Raw genomic sequence first — 14,493 nt, 5'->3', positions numbered from 1 at the left:
TTTAGATGAGAGGCCATCAGATCTATTTCTGGAAGTCCCCAGATTTGAACAATCTGAAGAAATACCTCTGGGTGAAGAGACCATTCACCCGGATGTAACGTCTGGCGACTGAGATAATCCGCTTCCCAATTGTCTACACCTGGGATGTGAACCGCAGAGATTAGACAGGAGCTGGATTCCGCCCATACAAGTATCCAAGATACTTCTTTCATAGCCAGAGGACTGTGAGTCCCACCTTGATGATTGACATACGCCACGGTTGTGACATTGTCTGTCTGAAAACAAATAAACGATTCTCTCTTCAGAAGAGGCCAGAACTGAAGTTCCAAAATGTTGATTGGTAATTTCGCCTCCTGAAATTCCCAAACCCCCTGCGCTGTCAGAGATCCCCATACAGCTCCCCAACCTGAAAGACTCGCATCTGTTGAGATCACAGTCCAGGTTGGACGAACAAAAGAGGCCCCTTGAATTAGACGATGGTGATTCAACCACGAAGTCAGAGAAGATCGAACATTGGGATTTAAGGATATTAATTGTGATATCTTTGTATAATCCCTGCACCACTGGTTCAGCATACAAAGCTGGAGAGGTCTCATGTGAAAGCGAGCAAAGGGGATCGCGTCCGATGCAGCAGTCATGAGACCTAGAATTTCCATGCACAAAGCTACCGAAGGGAATGAATGAGACTGAAGGTTTCGACAAGCTGAAACCAACTTCAGACGTCTCTTTTCTGTTAGAGACAAAGTTATGGACACTGAATCTATTTGAAAACCCAAAAAGGTTACCTTTGTCTGAGGAATCAAGGAACTCTTTGGTAAATTGATCCTCCAACCATGTCTTTGAAGAAACAACACAAGTTGATTCGTATAAGATTCTGCAGAATGTAAAGACTGAGCAAGTACCAAGATATCGTCCAAATAAGGAAATACCACAATACCCTGCTCTCTGATTACAGAGAGAAGGGCACCGAGAACCTTTGAAAAGATCCTTGGAGCTTTTGCTAGGCCGAACGGAAGGGCAACAAACTGGTAATGCTTGTCTAGAAAAGAGAATCTCAGGAACTGATAGTGATCTGGATGAATTGGAATATGAAGATATGCATCCTGTAAGTCTATTGTAGACATATAATGCCCTTGCTGAACAAAAGGCAGAATAGTCCTTATAGTTATCATTTTGAATGTTGGTATCCTTACAAAACGATTCAATATTTTTAGATCCAGAACTGGTCTGAAGGAATTCTCCTTCTTTGGTACAATGAATAGATTTGAGTAAAACCCCAGACCCCGTTCCAGAACTGGAACTGGCACAATTACCCCAGCCAACTCTAGGTCTGAAACACATTTCAGAAATGCCTGAGCCTTCACTGGGTTTACTGGAATGCGTGAGAGAAAAAATCTTCTCACAGGCGGCCTTACCTTGAAACCTATTCTGTACCCTTGTGAAACAATGTTCTGAATCCAAAGACTGTGAATCGAATTGATCCAAATATCTTTGAAAAATCGTAACCTGCCCCCTACCAGCTGTGCTGGAATGAGGGCCGCACCTTCATGCGGATTTGGGAGCTGGTTTTGACTTTCTAAAAGGCTTGGATTTATTAAAGACTGGAGAAGGTTTCCAAACGGAAACCGTTCCTTTAGGGGAAGGGTCAGGCTTCTGTTCCTTATTCTGACGAAAGGAACGAAAACGATTAGCAGCCCTATATTTACCTTTAGATTTTTTGTCCTGAGGCAAAAAGGAACCTTTCCCCCAAGTAACAGTTGAAATTATAGAATCCAACTGTGAACCAAATAATTTATTATCTTAGAAAGAAAGAGAAAGCAAAGTTGACTTAGAAGTCATATCTGCATTCCAAGATTTAAGCCATAAAGCTCTTCTAGCTAAAATAGCTAAAGACATATACCTGACATCAATTCTAATGATATCAAAAATGGCATCACAAATAAAGTTATTAGCATGTTGAAGAAGTTTAACAATGCTATAAGCATTATGGTCTGACACTTATTGCGCTAAAGCCTCCAACCAGAAAGTGGAAGCTGCAGCAACATCAGCCAAAGAAATAGCAGGTCTAAGAAGATTACCTGAACACAAATAAGCTCTCCTTAGAAAGGATTCAAGCTTCCTATCTAAAGGATCCTTAAAGGAAGTACTATCCGCCGTAGGAATAGTAGTACGTTTAGCAAGAGTAGAGATAGCCCCATCAACTTTAGGGATTTTGTCCCAAAATTCTAATCTATCAGATGACAGGGTACAATTTCTTAAACCTTGGAGAAGGAGTAAATGAAGTACCCAGACTATTCCATTCCCTAGAAATTACTTCTGAAATAGCATCAGGAACTGTAAAAACTTCTGGAATAACTACATGAGGTTTAAAAACTGAATTTAAACGCTTAGTAGATTTAGTATCAAGAGGACTAGACTCCTCCACATCTAATGCAATCAACACTTCTTTAAGTAAAGAACGAATAAACTCCATCTTAAATAAATATGAAGATTTATCAGTGTCAATATCTGAAGCAGAATCTTCTGAACCAGATAGATCCTCATCAGAAACAGATAAGTCAGAATGATGGCGGTCACTTAAAAATTCATCTGAAATATGAGAAGTTTTAAAAGACCTTTTACGTTTACTGGAAGGAGGAATAACAGACAGAGCCTTCCTAATAGAATTAGAAACAAATTCTTTTACATTAACAGGGACATCCTGAAAATTAGATGTTGAAGGAAAAACAACAGGTAAAGGATTATTACTAATGGAGACACTATCTGCGTTAGAAAGCTTATCATGACAACTAACACAAACTACAGCCGGAGGAACAGTTACCAAAAGTTTACAACAAATGCACTTAACTTTGGTAGAACCAGCATCAGGCAGCGTCTTTCCAGAAGTAGATTCTGATCCAGGGTCAGGTTGTGACATCTTGCAATATGTAATAGAAAAAACAACATATAAAGCAAAATTATCAAATTCCTTAAATTACAGTTTCAGGAATGGGAAAAGATGCAAAATAAACAAGCCTCTAGCAACCAGAAGCAATGAAAAAGTGAAACTTAAACAATGTGAAAACAGGTGGAGATTAGAATGACGCCCACATTTTTTGGCGCCAAGTATGACGCCCACATTATTGGCGCCAAATACAACGCCCATATTTTTTGGCGCCAAGTATGACGCCACATCCTCTGACGTAAAAAATTACGCCCACATTTTTTGGCGCAAAAAAACGTAACACACATACGTCAAAAAATGACGCAACCACAAACAAACTTCCGGCGTCAACTATGGCGCCGGAAATGACAAAATTTTTGCGCCAAAAAAGTTTGCGCCAAGAATGACGCAATAAATTGAAGCATTTTCTGCCCCCGCGAGCCTAACAGCCTGCAGGGAAAAAAGTCAATTGAAAATTTTTAAGGTAAGGAAATTTTTTTTTTATTCATATGCATTATCCTAAATAATGAAACTGACAGTCTGAATGAAGGAATACCGATTATCCTGAATCATGGCAAATATAAGTTTAAACACATATATTTAGAACTTTACATATAAAGTGCCCACCATAGCTTAGAGTGTCATAATAAAATAAGACTTACTTACCCTAAGACACTCATCTACATATAGTAGATAGCCAAACCAGTACTGAAACGAGAATCAGTAGAGGTAATGGTATATAAGAGTATATCGTCGATCTGAAAAGGGAGGTAGGAGAAGAAATCTCTACGACCGATAAAAGAGAACCTATGAAATAGATCCCCTAGAGGAAGACCATTGTATTCAAATAGGCAATACTCTCTTCACATCCCTCTGACATTCACTGCACTCTAAGGGGAAAACCGGGCTTCAGCCTGCTGCGAAGCGCATATCAACGTAGAAATCTTAGCACAAACTTACTTCACCACCTCCATAGGAGGCAAAGTTTGTAAAACTGAATTGTGGGTGTGGTGAGGGGTGTATTTATAGGCATTTTGAGGTTTGGGAAACTTTGCCCCTCCTGGTAGGAATGTATATCCCATACGTCACTAGCTCATGGACTCTTGCTAATTACATGAAAGAAAAGCCACTTAGGTGTTATTAATCAGAGGTTTCTTTATCTTTACAAATGAAATGCAACAGGATGTACCTCTTTACTATGCCGTATAAGCATTTGCAGTTCACTAAAGTAAAACTTTATGTACTACAGCATCTGAGGGAACTGGGTTTACATACCTTGTATCCCATTCATCAGAACCAGTGTCATACTTGTAAGTTGGTTGGAATGTTATCTCCCCTTCTGTAAAACCATCAAACACAGCCTTTTCATTCATCTGATGCTTCAGCTGGAAGAGACCAAAATAATGCCAGATTTAAAAGGGCACACAAATGAAAATAGAACACGAGCATTTTGTTATTGCACAATAGCTTGATTATATCTGTTTAATGCAGCAAAGGGGTAAATACATAGGTGAAGTCTGCTTTATACCAGCAAAGCCCTACTAGGACTAGGCTGAACACAACTTGTGAGCCAATTACAAGAGGCATATGTGTGTAATTAACCACCAATCAGAAGCTACCTCCCAAAAGTAGACTGTTGCTCCTGAGCCTAACTTTGGTATGCTTTTCAACAACAGAGAACAGAGAAAAATTGATCAGATATTTTCATAGACTGATTAATTCTGGCTTTGCACAGATCTTAGAGTGGGGATCTTTTACAGTTATCAATCCAGTCATGAAAATATCAGACGGGAACGAGCGTCTGCTTACTAACGCATTCTGAGTCTCCCGAAGGATCCCAATGCACATCCCTAATGCAAACCACTGAAATTAAAGGGGGCTATTGGAACTGCATTTCTTAATCTAAAAATGTAAAACTCTGAATGCATTTAAGCATCCATGATAAATCAGGTTAGTAGCTACAGCTGTGGGCTAGCGATAATGCAGTACAAAAAAACTTGTTCAACACCTGTAGTTCTGGCCAATCAATTGTGGCAAGTCAAAGGCTAAGGGGTTATCACATACACAAAGGATGAAGGTACCGGTCTATACAGTTTTGGTAATGTAGCGATACTGACAATGTTATAGCATTTATTTCTAATTGTAAATGATGCATGTGAAGGACATACAACACATTTTCATTCTGGCCAATCAATTTCCTAAACACGATGTGACCTCATTTAAATGTAGTAAATATTCATCACTGGAAAAGTGATTATGTTCCCTTTATAATTATACAATGAAAAGGTAATCTATAAATTTGTTTTAACACAATGTGGGAAACATATTTTACTGATTAGAATGTCTGATTCTACAGTAAATATGTTTGTACAGTGGAACCATAATATGTCTGCTGATAGACATTGCTTTATAACTGCAGTTATGGCTGCACATGTGTTAAGCAGTGAATGTCTATGCCTATTGTAATGACACATTTATTTTAAGACTTTCCTATCTAGCACTTACAAGAATTGATGTTGCCTTTGGGTGAGACGCTTTTGGTCTGCTTCTTTCTTCACCCGCTTGAGTTCCTTTAAAGATCTGGTGGCTTGTTCCAATTTTGTGTAATTTTGTACTGCCTTGGCAATGTTCTTTTAGTTACATTATCATTTATTTCTTTTGCCATATTTTTTTAATTTAATTAATTCTCTGGGTATCCTTTGTTGAAAAGCATAGCTGAGTATGATCATTGTTGCAATGCACTACTGGGAGCTAGCTGGTGATTGGCGGCTACGTACATATGCCTTGTCATTGGCTCACCAGATTTGTTCAGATAAATTCCAGTGGTGCATTACTAAACTTATAAAGTGTTGTATGTTTAATATCAAGGTGCAGCTCATTGTATAATGTATTCTCTATCAGTATATAGGAACTTGTACTTAGTGTGCTGCATGTACAATATCTGTGCATACTGTAGCAAGCAGGTTCATACAGTACAGAGTGATCATTATCATTGTGTAGACATTAGGCCTCAGTAAAGATTGCCAGGCACCAAAAGGGCTTAGATATTTAGCAACGTGCAGCAGTTCTGCAGGCTTATTTTGATCATACAGGTACTCCGTATAATTATACAGCTCAGAATATTTTCTTATTAGTGTACATTATACTTCTCGTCTATGCCAAGAATTACTTCTCTTTCCCACCGATCCATTCTTAATACACACAGATATCCTACACACCATAGTGCAGGTTTTTGTAAAACTTAGGGCTGGGTTTTTGGGAGGATTAAGTGAATTTATGGGTTCAAACCCATGGTCTATTGTAATCTAGCAATGCCCCAAGTAAACTGTATGACTTGAAACGTCCATTTTTAGTTCCATCCAACAGGACATGGTGATGTCATAAATATTTTTACCTGATCAAACTTGTATAGTGTTTGGTATTCCTGATCTTCAATCAGTTTCTTTACTTTGTCCATGTCTACATCTTTTAATCTGTAGTTCAAATCACCGAGCCATAAGATCACACTATAAAAGTAAAATAAGATTGTATACCATATTGCTTCTATGTATTCATATTTACCTTTAAATACAAAATGACATAAGATTAACAAACTCTGAAACGTATATTTGCGGAGTGTATGAAACATTAACCCCACACAACAGGAGTTTATCAGATATCCGAGCTGCAATCTGCAATCATCATGTTCTAGTGCAATTATTTCAATAAACTATCTTTCTTCTTATACTTTGATAGATATATCTGAGTATATTTAAAAAAAATTCCCAAATTAATTTCTTTATACTTGTTTCAAATTATGATCAAAATAAAAATAAACACATTTTAAATTATATTAAAATTAATTATAGATATAAATATAAATATATATATATATATATATATATATATATATATATATATATATATATATATATATATATATATATATATATATATATACACACACATACATACAAATTTGAAAATATACTGTTTAACACACTGGTAGTTTGACTCCACATTTGTGTTAAAAAAATAACTTGGCAATAGATCCATTTTACCTGTTGTGGTGTTTTAAATTGTTTACAAATGATCATTTCAACTGACAAAATAAAAGTAAATTAACTGATTTTGCCTGTTAAAACCATCAGCTATACTGAAAATAGTTTATCTAATAGAAAAGCTATGTGAACAAGAATCAGCAGCAGCCCAGTAGATGTTGGGAGTGACATATACTAAAATGTTCATTTTCAATTGTTTTAAGTATCAGCCTTTTTGTATAGACAAACAGATAAGATAAGGAGGCATGTGTGTATAGAGACATAGATAAGGATGTCTGTGCTTTCTGCAAGCTCAACCCATTTAAGGGCTAGATTACAAGTGGAGCGCTAATTTATTTTTTTTCTTATTGTACAGAGGTGCGCATATTTGTACTGGCCAGTAAACTTCAGATAACATTAACATGTAGCATCTCTGCAATATCACTAGCATATTATCATCCTATTGGATACCAAGTCCTGAAAAGTTGCCTTTTGTATTTCTCTTCCATATGTTATAAACCAGGTGCATGAAAATATGATACAGTCTCACCAAATGTTGCCTTAAAGGGACATAATAGTCATATGCTAAATCACTTGAAACAGATGCAGTATAACTGTAAAAAGCTGACAGGAAAATATCACCTTAGCATCTCTATGTAAAAAATGAATATATTTTACCTCACAATCTTCTCGGCTCAGCAGAGTAAGTTCTGTGTAAAAAAGTTATTTCAGTTACTGCCCAGCTGCAGGTTAAAAAAAAATAATAAGAAATGAACAGCAGCCAATCAGCATCAACAGTGCTGAGGTCATGAACTATTTTACTGTGATCTCATGAGATTTCACTTAAAGGGACAGTCTACACCAGAATTTTTATTGTTTTAAAAGACAGATAATCCCTTTATTACCCATTTCCCAGTTTTGCATAACCAACACAGTTATAATAATATACTTTTAACCTCTGTGATTATCTTGTATCTAAGCCTCTGCAAACTGCCCCTTTTTTCAGTTCTTTTGACAGACTTGCAGTCTAGCCAATCAGTGCCTGCTCCCAGATTACTTCACGTGCACGAGCACAGTGTTATCTATATGAAAAATGTGAACTAACACCCTCTAGTGGTAAAAAAACTGTTAAAATGCAATCTGAAAGAGGTGGGCTTCAAGGTCTAAGAAATTAGCATATGAACCTCCTAGGTTAAGCTTTCAACTAAGAATACCAAGAGAACAAAGCAAAATTGGTGATAAAAGTAAATTGGAAAATTGTTTAAAATTACATGCTCTATCTGAATCAAGGAAGTTTATTTTGGCCTAGACTGTCCCTTTAACTCTCATGAGATTTCATGGTACACTTCCTTAAACTGAATAGGGAAATAAGACAAGTGTTCACGAAGCTCGCTCCTTTGCCTGTCCTGGGACAGACATACTGATTTACTGCTTAGAAGTCCTTTACAATGGGATGTGGCTACTGGGGAGCTTTTGAGGTAAAATATCTTTCTTTTTTACATAGAGATATGCAGGTGATATTTTCTAGTCAGCTTTTTGCAGCTATGCTGCATCACTTTCAAGTGTTTCAACATTTGGGTTTCATGGCCCTTTAAGTCAGTGTTTTTCAACCAGTGTGCCGTGAGAGATCCTCAGGTGTGCCACGGCAGACTGACAACAGTGTGACATATTTTTTAAACTTTGCTTGTTTTTTACTCCCAGTGCAGGGGTAGTTTGTAGGAGGCATGGCATAACAGCACAATACATACAGTATGTGTGTGTTTGTGTGTATGTATATATATATATATGCTGTATTAGGCTACAATGTGTGATTTTTGTTTAAATTTTGGGATGGTGGTGTGCCACAGCATTTTTTAATGTAAAAAAGTGTGCCACGGAAAAAAAAAGGTTAAAAATCACTGCTTTAAGTCACCTTCAGCCCTTGTACGTACCAAGGTCTGGCCTTAGACTGGCTTGAATTTTAAACAATACTTTGTGTGTATACGACCTGTAAATCCTTTGCTTGGGGATTTCAGCCTATTATTTCGTCTTCCACTCCTGCGGATGTCCCATACAATGAGAAGTAAAAATATATGCACCTCTGCACAATAAGAATCTTTTTATGTACCCCTACTGAGTATGAATATTCTATGCAAAACAATTTGTTTATATTGCTGCAAAATAAAATTATTTTAGTTCAACTAGAAGGTGGACTATTTTTGTGTCTGGGACAAGCCTTGGTTAACACATGTTTTATTAGAATATATATATAAAATTCTTTTTACAACTTTAAAGGTCGAAAAAAGACTGTATATATATATATATATATATATATATATATATATATATATATATATATATATATATATATATGTGTGTGTGTGTGTGTGTGTGTGTATGTATGTATGTATGTATATGTGTATATATATATATATATATATATATATATATATATTTATTTTAAATCAAAAAGAAAGTGCATGTTTGTGCAAAACTGGTCCATGGGATAGAAGCTCAGTGGCTCATATGAAAAGCTTCCATAGCCATATTGGTGGATCGTGATATGCTCCCAAAGCATAACAACAAAAACATTTTTTCCTCAGTTAAGATAACATAATTTATGTAAGAACTTACCTGATAAATTCATTTCTTTCATATTAGCAAGAGTCCATGAGCTAGTGACGTATGGGATATACATTCCTACCAGGAGGGGCAAAGTTTCCCAAACCTCAAAATGCCTACAAATACACCCCTCACCACACCCACAAATCAGTTTAACGAATAGCCAAGAAGTGGGGTGATAAGAAAAAAGTGCGAAAGCATATAAAATAAGGAATTGGAATAATTGTGCTTTATACAAAAAAATCATAACCACCACAAAAAAAGGGCGGGCCTCATGGACTCTTGCTAATATGAAAGAAATGAATTTATCAGGTAAGTTCTTACATAAATTATGTTTTCTTTCATGAAATTAGAAAGAGTCCATGAGCTAGTGACGTATGGGATAATGACTACCCAAGATGTGGATCTTTCCACGCAAGAGTCACTAGAGAGGGAGGGATAAAATAAAGACAGCCAATTCCTGCTGAAAATAATCCACACCCAAAATAAAGTTTAATGAAAAACATAAACAGAAGATTCAAACTGAAACCGCTGCCTGAAGTACTTTTCTACCAAAAACTGCTTCAGAAGAAGAAAATACATCAAAATGGTAGAATTTAGTAAAAGTATGCAAAGAGGACCAAGTTGCTGCTTTGCAAATCTGATCAACCGAAGCTTCATTCTTAAACACCCAGGAAGTAGAAACTGACCTAGTAGAATGAGCTGTAATCCTTTGAGGCGGAGTTTTACCCGACTCGACATAGGCATGATGAATTAAAGATTTCAACCAAGATGCCAAAGAAACGGCAGAAGCTTTCTGGCCTTTTCTAGAACCGGAAAAGATAACAAATAGACTAGAAGTCTTTCGGAAAGACTTAGTAGCTTCAAAATAATATTTCAAAGCTCTAACAACATCCAAAGAATGCAACGATTTCTCCTTAGAATTCTTAGGATTAGGACATAATGAGGGAACCACAATTTCTCTACCAATGTTGTTGGAATTCACAACCTTAGGTAAAAATTCAAAAGAAGTTCGCAACACCGCCTTATCCTGATGAAAAATCAGAAAAGGAGACTCACAAGAAAGAGCAGATAATTCAGAGACTCTTCTGGCAGAAGAGATCGCCAAAAGGAACAAAACTTTCCAAGAAAGTAATTTAATGTCCAATGAATGCATGGGTTCAAAAGGAGGAGCTTGAAGAGCCCCCAGAACCAAATTCAAACTCCAAGGAGGAGAAATTGACTTAATGACAGGTTTTATACGAACCAAAGCTTGTACAAAACAATGAATATCAGGAAGATTAGCAATCTTTCTGTGAAAAAGAACAGAAAGAGCAGAGATTTGTCCTTTCAAAGAACTTGCGGATAAACCTTTATCTAAACCATCCTGAAGAAACTGTAAAATTCTCGGAATTCTAAAAGAATGCCAAGAAAAATGATGAGAAAGACACCAAGAAATATAAGTCTTCCAGACTCTATAATATATCTCTCTAGATACAGATTTACGAGCCTGTAACATAGTATTAATCACAGAGACCAAGAATCAAGCGTTCAATCTCCATACCTTTAAATTTAAGGATTTGAGATCCTGATGGAAAAAAGGACCTTGCGACAGAAGGTCTGGTCTTAGCGGAAGAGTCAACGGATGGCAAGAGGCCATCCGGACAAGATCCGCATACCAAAACCTGTGAGGCCATGTCGGAGCTACCAGCAGAACAAACAAGCATTCCTTCAGAATCTTGGAGATTACTCTTGGAAGAAGAACTAGAGGCGGAAAGATATAGGCAGGATGATACTTCCAAGGAAGTGATAATGCATCCACTGCTTCCGCCTGAGGATCCCGGGATCTGGACAGATACCTGGGGAGTTTCTTGTTTAGATGAGACGCCATCAGATCTATTTCTGGAAGCTCCCACATTTGAACAATCTGAAGAAATACCTCTGGGTGAAGAGACCATTCGCCCGGATGCAACGTTTGGCGACTGAGATAATCCGCTTCCCAATTGTCTATACCTGGGATATGAACCGCAGAGATTAGACAGGAGCTGGATTCCGCCCAAACCAGAATTCGAGATACTTCTTTCATAGCCAGAGGACTGTGAGTCCCTCCTTGATGATTGATGTATGCCACAGTTGTGACATTGTCTGTCTGAAAACAAATGAACGATTCTCTCTTCAGAAGAGGCCAAGACTGAAGAGCTCTGAAAATTGCACGGAGTTCCAAAATATTGATCGGTAATCTCACCTCCTGAGATTCCCAAACTCCTTGTGCCGTCAGAGATCCCCACACAGCTCCCCAACCTGTAAGACTTGCATCTGTTGAAATTACAGTCCAGGTCGGAAGAACAAAAGAAGCCCCCTGAATTAAACGATGGTGATCTGTCCACCACGTTAGAGAGTGTCGTACAATCGGTTTTAAAGATATTAATTGAGATATCTTTGTGTAATCCCTGCACCATTGATTCAGCATACAGAGCTGAAGAGGTCGCATGTGAAAACAAGCAAAGGGGATCGCGTCCGATGCAGCAGTCATAAGACCTAGAATTTCCATGCATAAGGCTACCGAAGGGAATGATTGTGACTGAAAGTTTCGACAAGCTGAAATCAATTTTAGACGTCTCTTTTCTGTCAAAGACAGAGTCATGGACACTGAATCTATCTGGAAACCCAAAAAGGTTACCCTTGTCTGAGGAGTCAATGAACTTTTTAGTGAATTGATCCTCCAACCATGATCTTGAAGAAACAACACAAGTCGATTCGTATGAGATTCTGCTAAATGTAAAGACTGAGCAAGTACCAAGATATCGTCCAAATAAGGAAATACCACAATACCCTGTTCTCTGATTACAGACAGAAGGGCACTGAGAACCTTTGTAAAAATTCTTGGAGCTGTAGCTAGGCCAAACGGCAGAGCCACAAACTGGTAATGCTTGTCCAGAAAAGAGAATCTCAGGAACTGATAATGATCTGGATGAATCGGAATATGCAGATATGCATCCTGTAAATCTATTGTGGACATATAATGCCCTTGTTGAACAAAAGGCAAGATAGTCCTTACAGTTACCATATTGAACGTTGGTATCCTTACATAACGATTCAATATTTTTAGATCCAGAACTGGTCTGAAGGAATTCTCCTTCTTTGGTACAATGAAGAGATTCGAATAAAACCCCAGCCCCTGTTCCAGAACTGGAACTGGCATAATTACTCCAGCCAACTCTAGATCTGAAACACATTTCAGAAATGCTTGAGCTTTCACTGGATTTACTGGGACACGGGAAAGAAAAAATCTCTTTGCAGGAGGTCTTATCTTGAAACCAATTCTGTACCCTTCTGAAACAATGTTCTGAATCCAAAGATTGTGAACAGAATTGATCCAAATTTCTTTGAAAAAACGTAACCTGCCCCCTACCAGCTGAGCTGGAATGAGGGCCGCACCTTCATGTGGACTTAGAAGCTGGCTTTGCTTTTCTAGAAGGCTTGGATTTATTCCAGACTGGAGATGGTTTCCAAACTGAAACTGCTCCTGAGGATGAAGGATTAGGCTTTTGTTCTTTGTTGAAACGAAAGGAACGAAAACGATTATTAGCCCTGTTTTTACCCTTAGATTTTTTATCCTGTGGTAAAAAAGTTCCTTTCCCACCAGTAACAGTTGAGATAATAGAATCCAACTGAGAACCAAATAATTTGTTACCCTGGAAAGAAATGGAAAGTAGAGTCGATTTAGAAGACATATCAGCATTCCAAGTTTTAAGCCATAAAGCTCTTCTAGCTAAAATAGCTAGAGACATAAACCTGACATCAACTCTGATAATATCAAAAAAGGCATCACAGATAAAATTATTAGCATGTTGAAGAAGAATAATAATATTATGAGAATCATGATCTGTTACTTGTTGCGCTAAAGTTTCCAACCAAAAAGTTGAAGCTGCAGCAACATCAGCCAATGATATAGCAGGTCTAAGAAGATTACCTGAACACAGATAAGCTTTTCTTAGAAAGGATTCAATTTTCCTATCTAAAGGATCCTTAAAGGAAGTACCATCTGACGTAGGAATAGTAGTACGTTTAGCAAGGGTAGAAATAGCCCCATCAACTTTAGGGATTTTGTCCCAAAATTCTAATCTGTCAGACGGCACAGGATATAATTGCTTAAAACGTTTAGAAGGAGTAAATGAATTACCCAAATTATTCCATTCTCTGGAAATTACTTCAGAAATAGCACCAGGAACAGGAAAAACTTCTGGAATAACCACAGGAGATTTAAAGACCTTATCTAAACGTTTAGATTTAGTATCAAGAGGACCAGAATCCTCAATTTCTAAAGCAATTAGTACTTCTTTAAGTAAAGAACGAATAAATTCCATTTTAAATAAATATGAAGATTTATCAGCATCAACCTCTGAGACAGAATCCCCTGAACCAGAAGAGTCATTAGAATCAGAATGATGATGTTCATTTAAAAATTCATCTGTATAAAGAGAAGTTTTAAAATATTTTTTATGTTTACTAGAAGGAGGAATAACAGACATAGCCTTCTTGATGGATTCAGAAACAAAATCTCTTATGTTATCAGGAACATTCTGACCATTAGATGTTGATGGAACTGCAACAGGTAATGGTACATTACTAAAGGAAATATTATCTGCATTAACAAGTTTGTCATGACAATTAATACAAACAACAGCTGGAGGAACAGCTACCAAAAGTTTACAGCAGATACACTTAGCTTTGGTAGTTCCAGCACCAGACAGCGATTTTCCTGAAGTATCTTCTGACTCAGATGCAACGTGAGACATCATGCAATATGTAAGAGAAAAAACAACATATAAAGCAAAATTGATCAAATTCCTTAAATGACAGTTTCAGGAATGGGAAAAAATGCCAAGGAACAAGCTTCTAGCAACCAGAAGCAAAGAAAAATGAGACTTAAATAATGTGGAGACAAAAGAGACGCCCATATTTTTTTAG

The 14,493-nt window shown here is 37.2% G+C and overlaps 1 protein-coding gene across 4 annotated transcripts in view; it reads right to left on the bottom strand.

The window, feature by feature from the left end:
- The window catches only part of INPP5B (inositol polyphosphate-5-phosphatase B), a 406,727-nt gene that overhangs the window by 93,290 nt on the left and 298,944 nt on the right, over positions 1–14,493 (bottom strand). For all 4 annotated transcript variants that reach the window (XM_053707160.1, XM_053707161.1, XM_053707162.1 and 1 more), the window contains 2 exons: positions 6,318–6,429; positions 4,199–4,308 (listed from right to left, as the gene is read on the bottom strand). In XM_053707160.1, coding sequence (XP_053563135.1) covers positions 4,199–4,308; positions 6,318–6,429 — 222 coding nt within the window. The remainder of the gene's footprint in view (positions 1–4,198; positions 4,309–6,317; positions 6,430–14,493) is intronic.

This window comes from Bombina bombina, chromosome 3 (assembly GCF_027579735.1).
Source record: "Bombina bombina isolate aBomBom1 chromosome 3, aBomBom1.pri, whole genome shotgun sequence".
Taxonomy (NCBI): Eukaryota; Metazoa; Chordata; class Amphibia; order Anura; family Bombinatoridae; genus Bombina; species Bombina bombina.
Note: the sequence above shows the minus strand (reverse complement) of the source record. Positions and strands in the feature narration are given on the sequence as shown.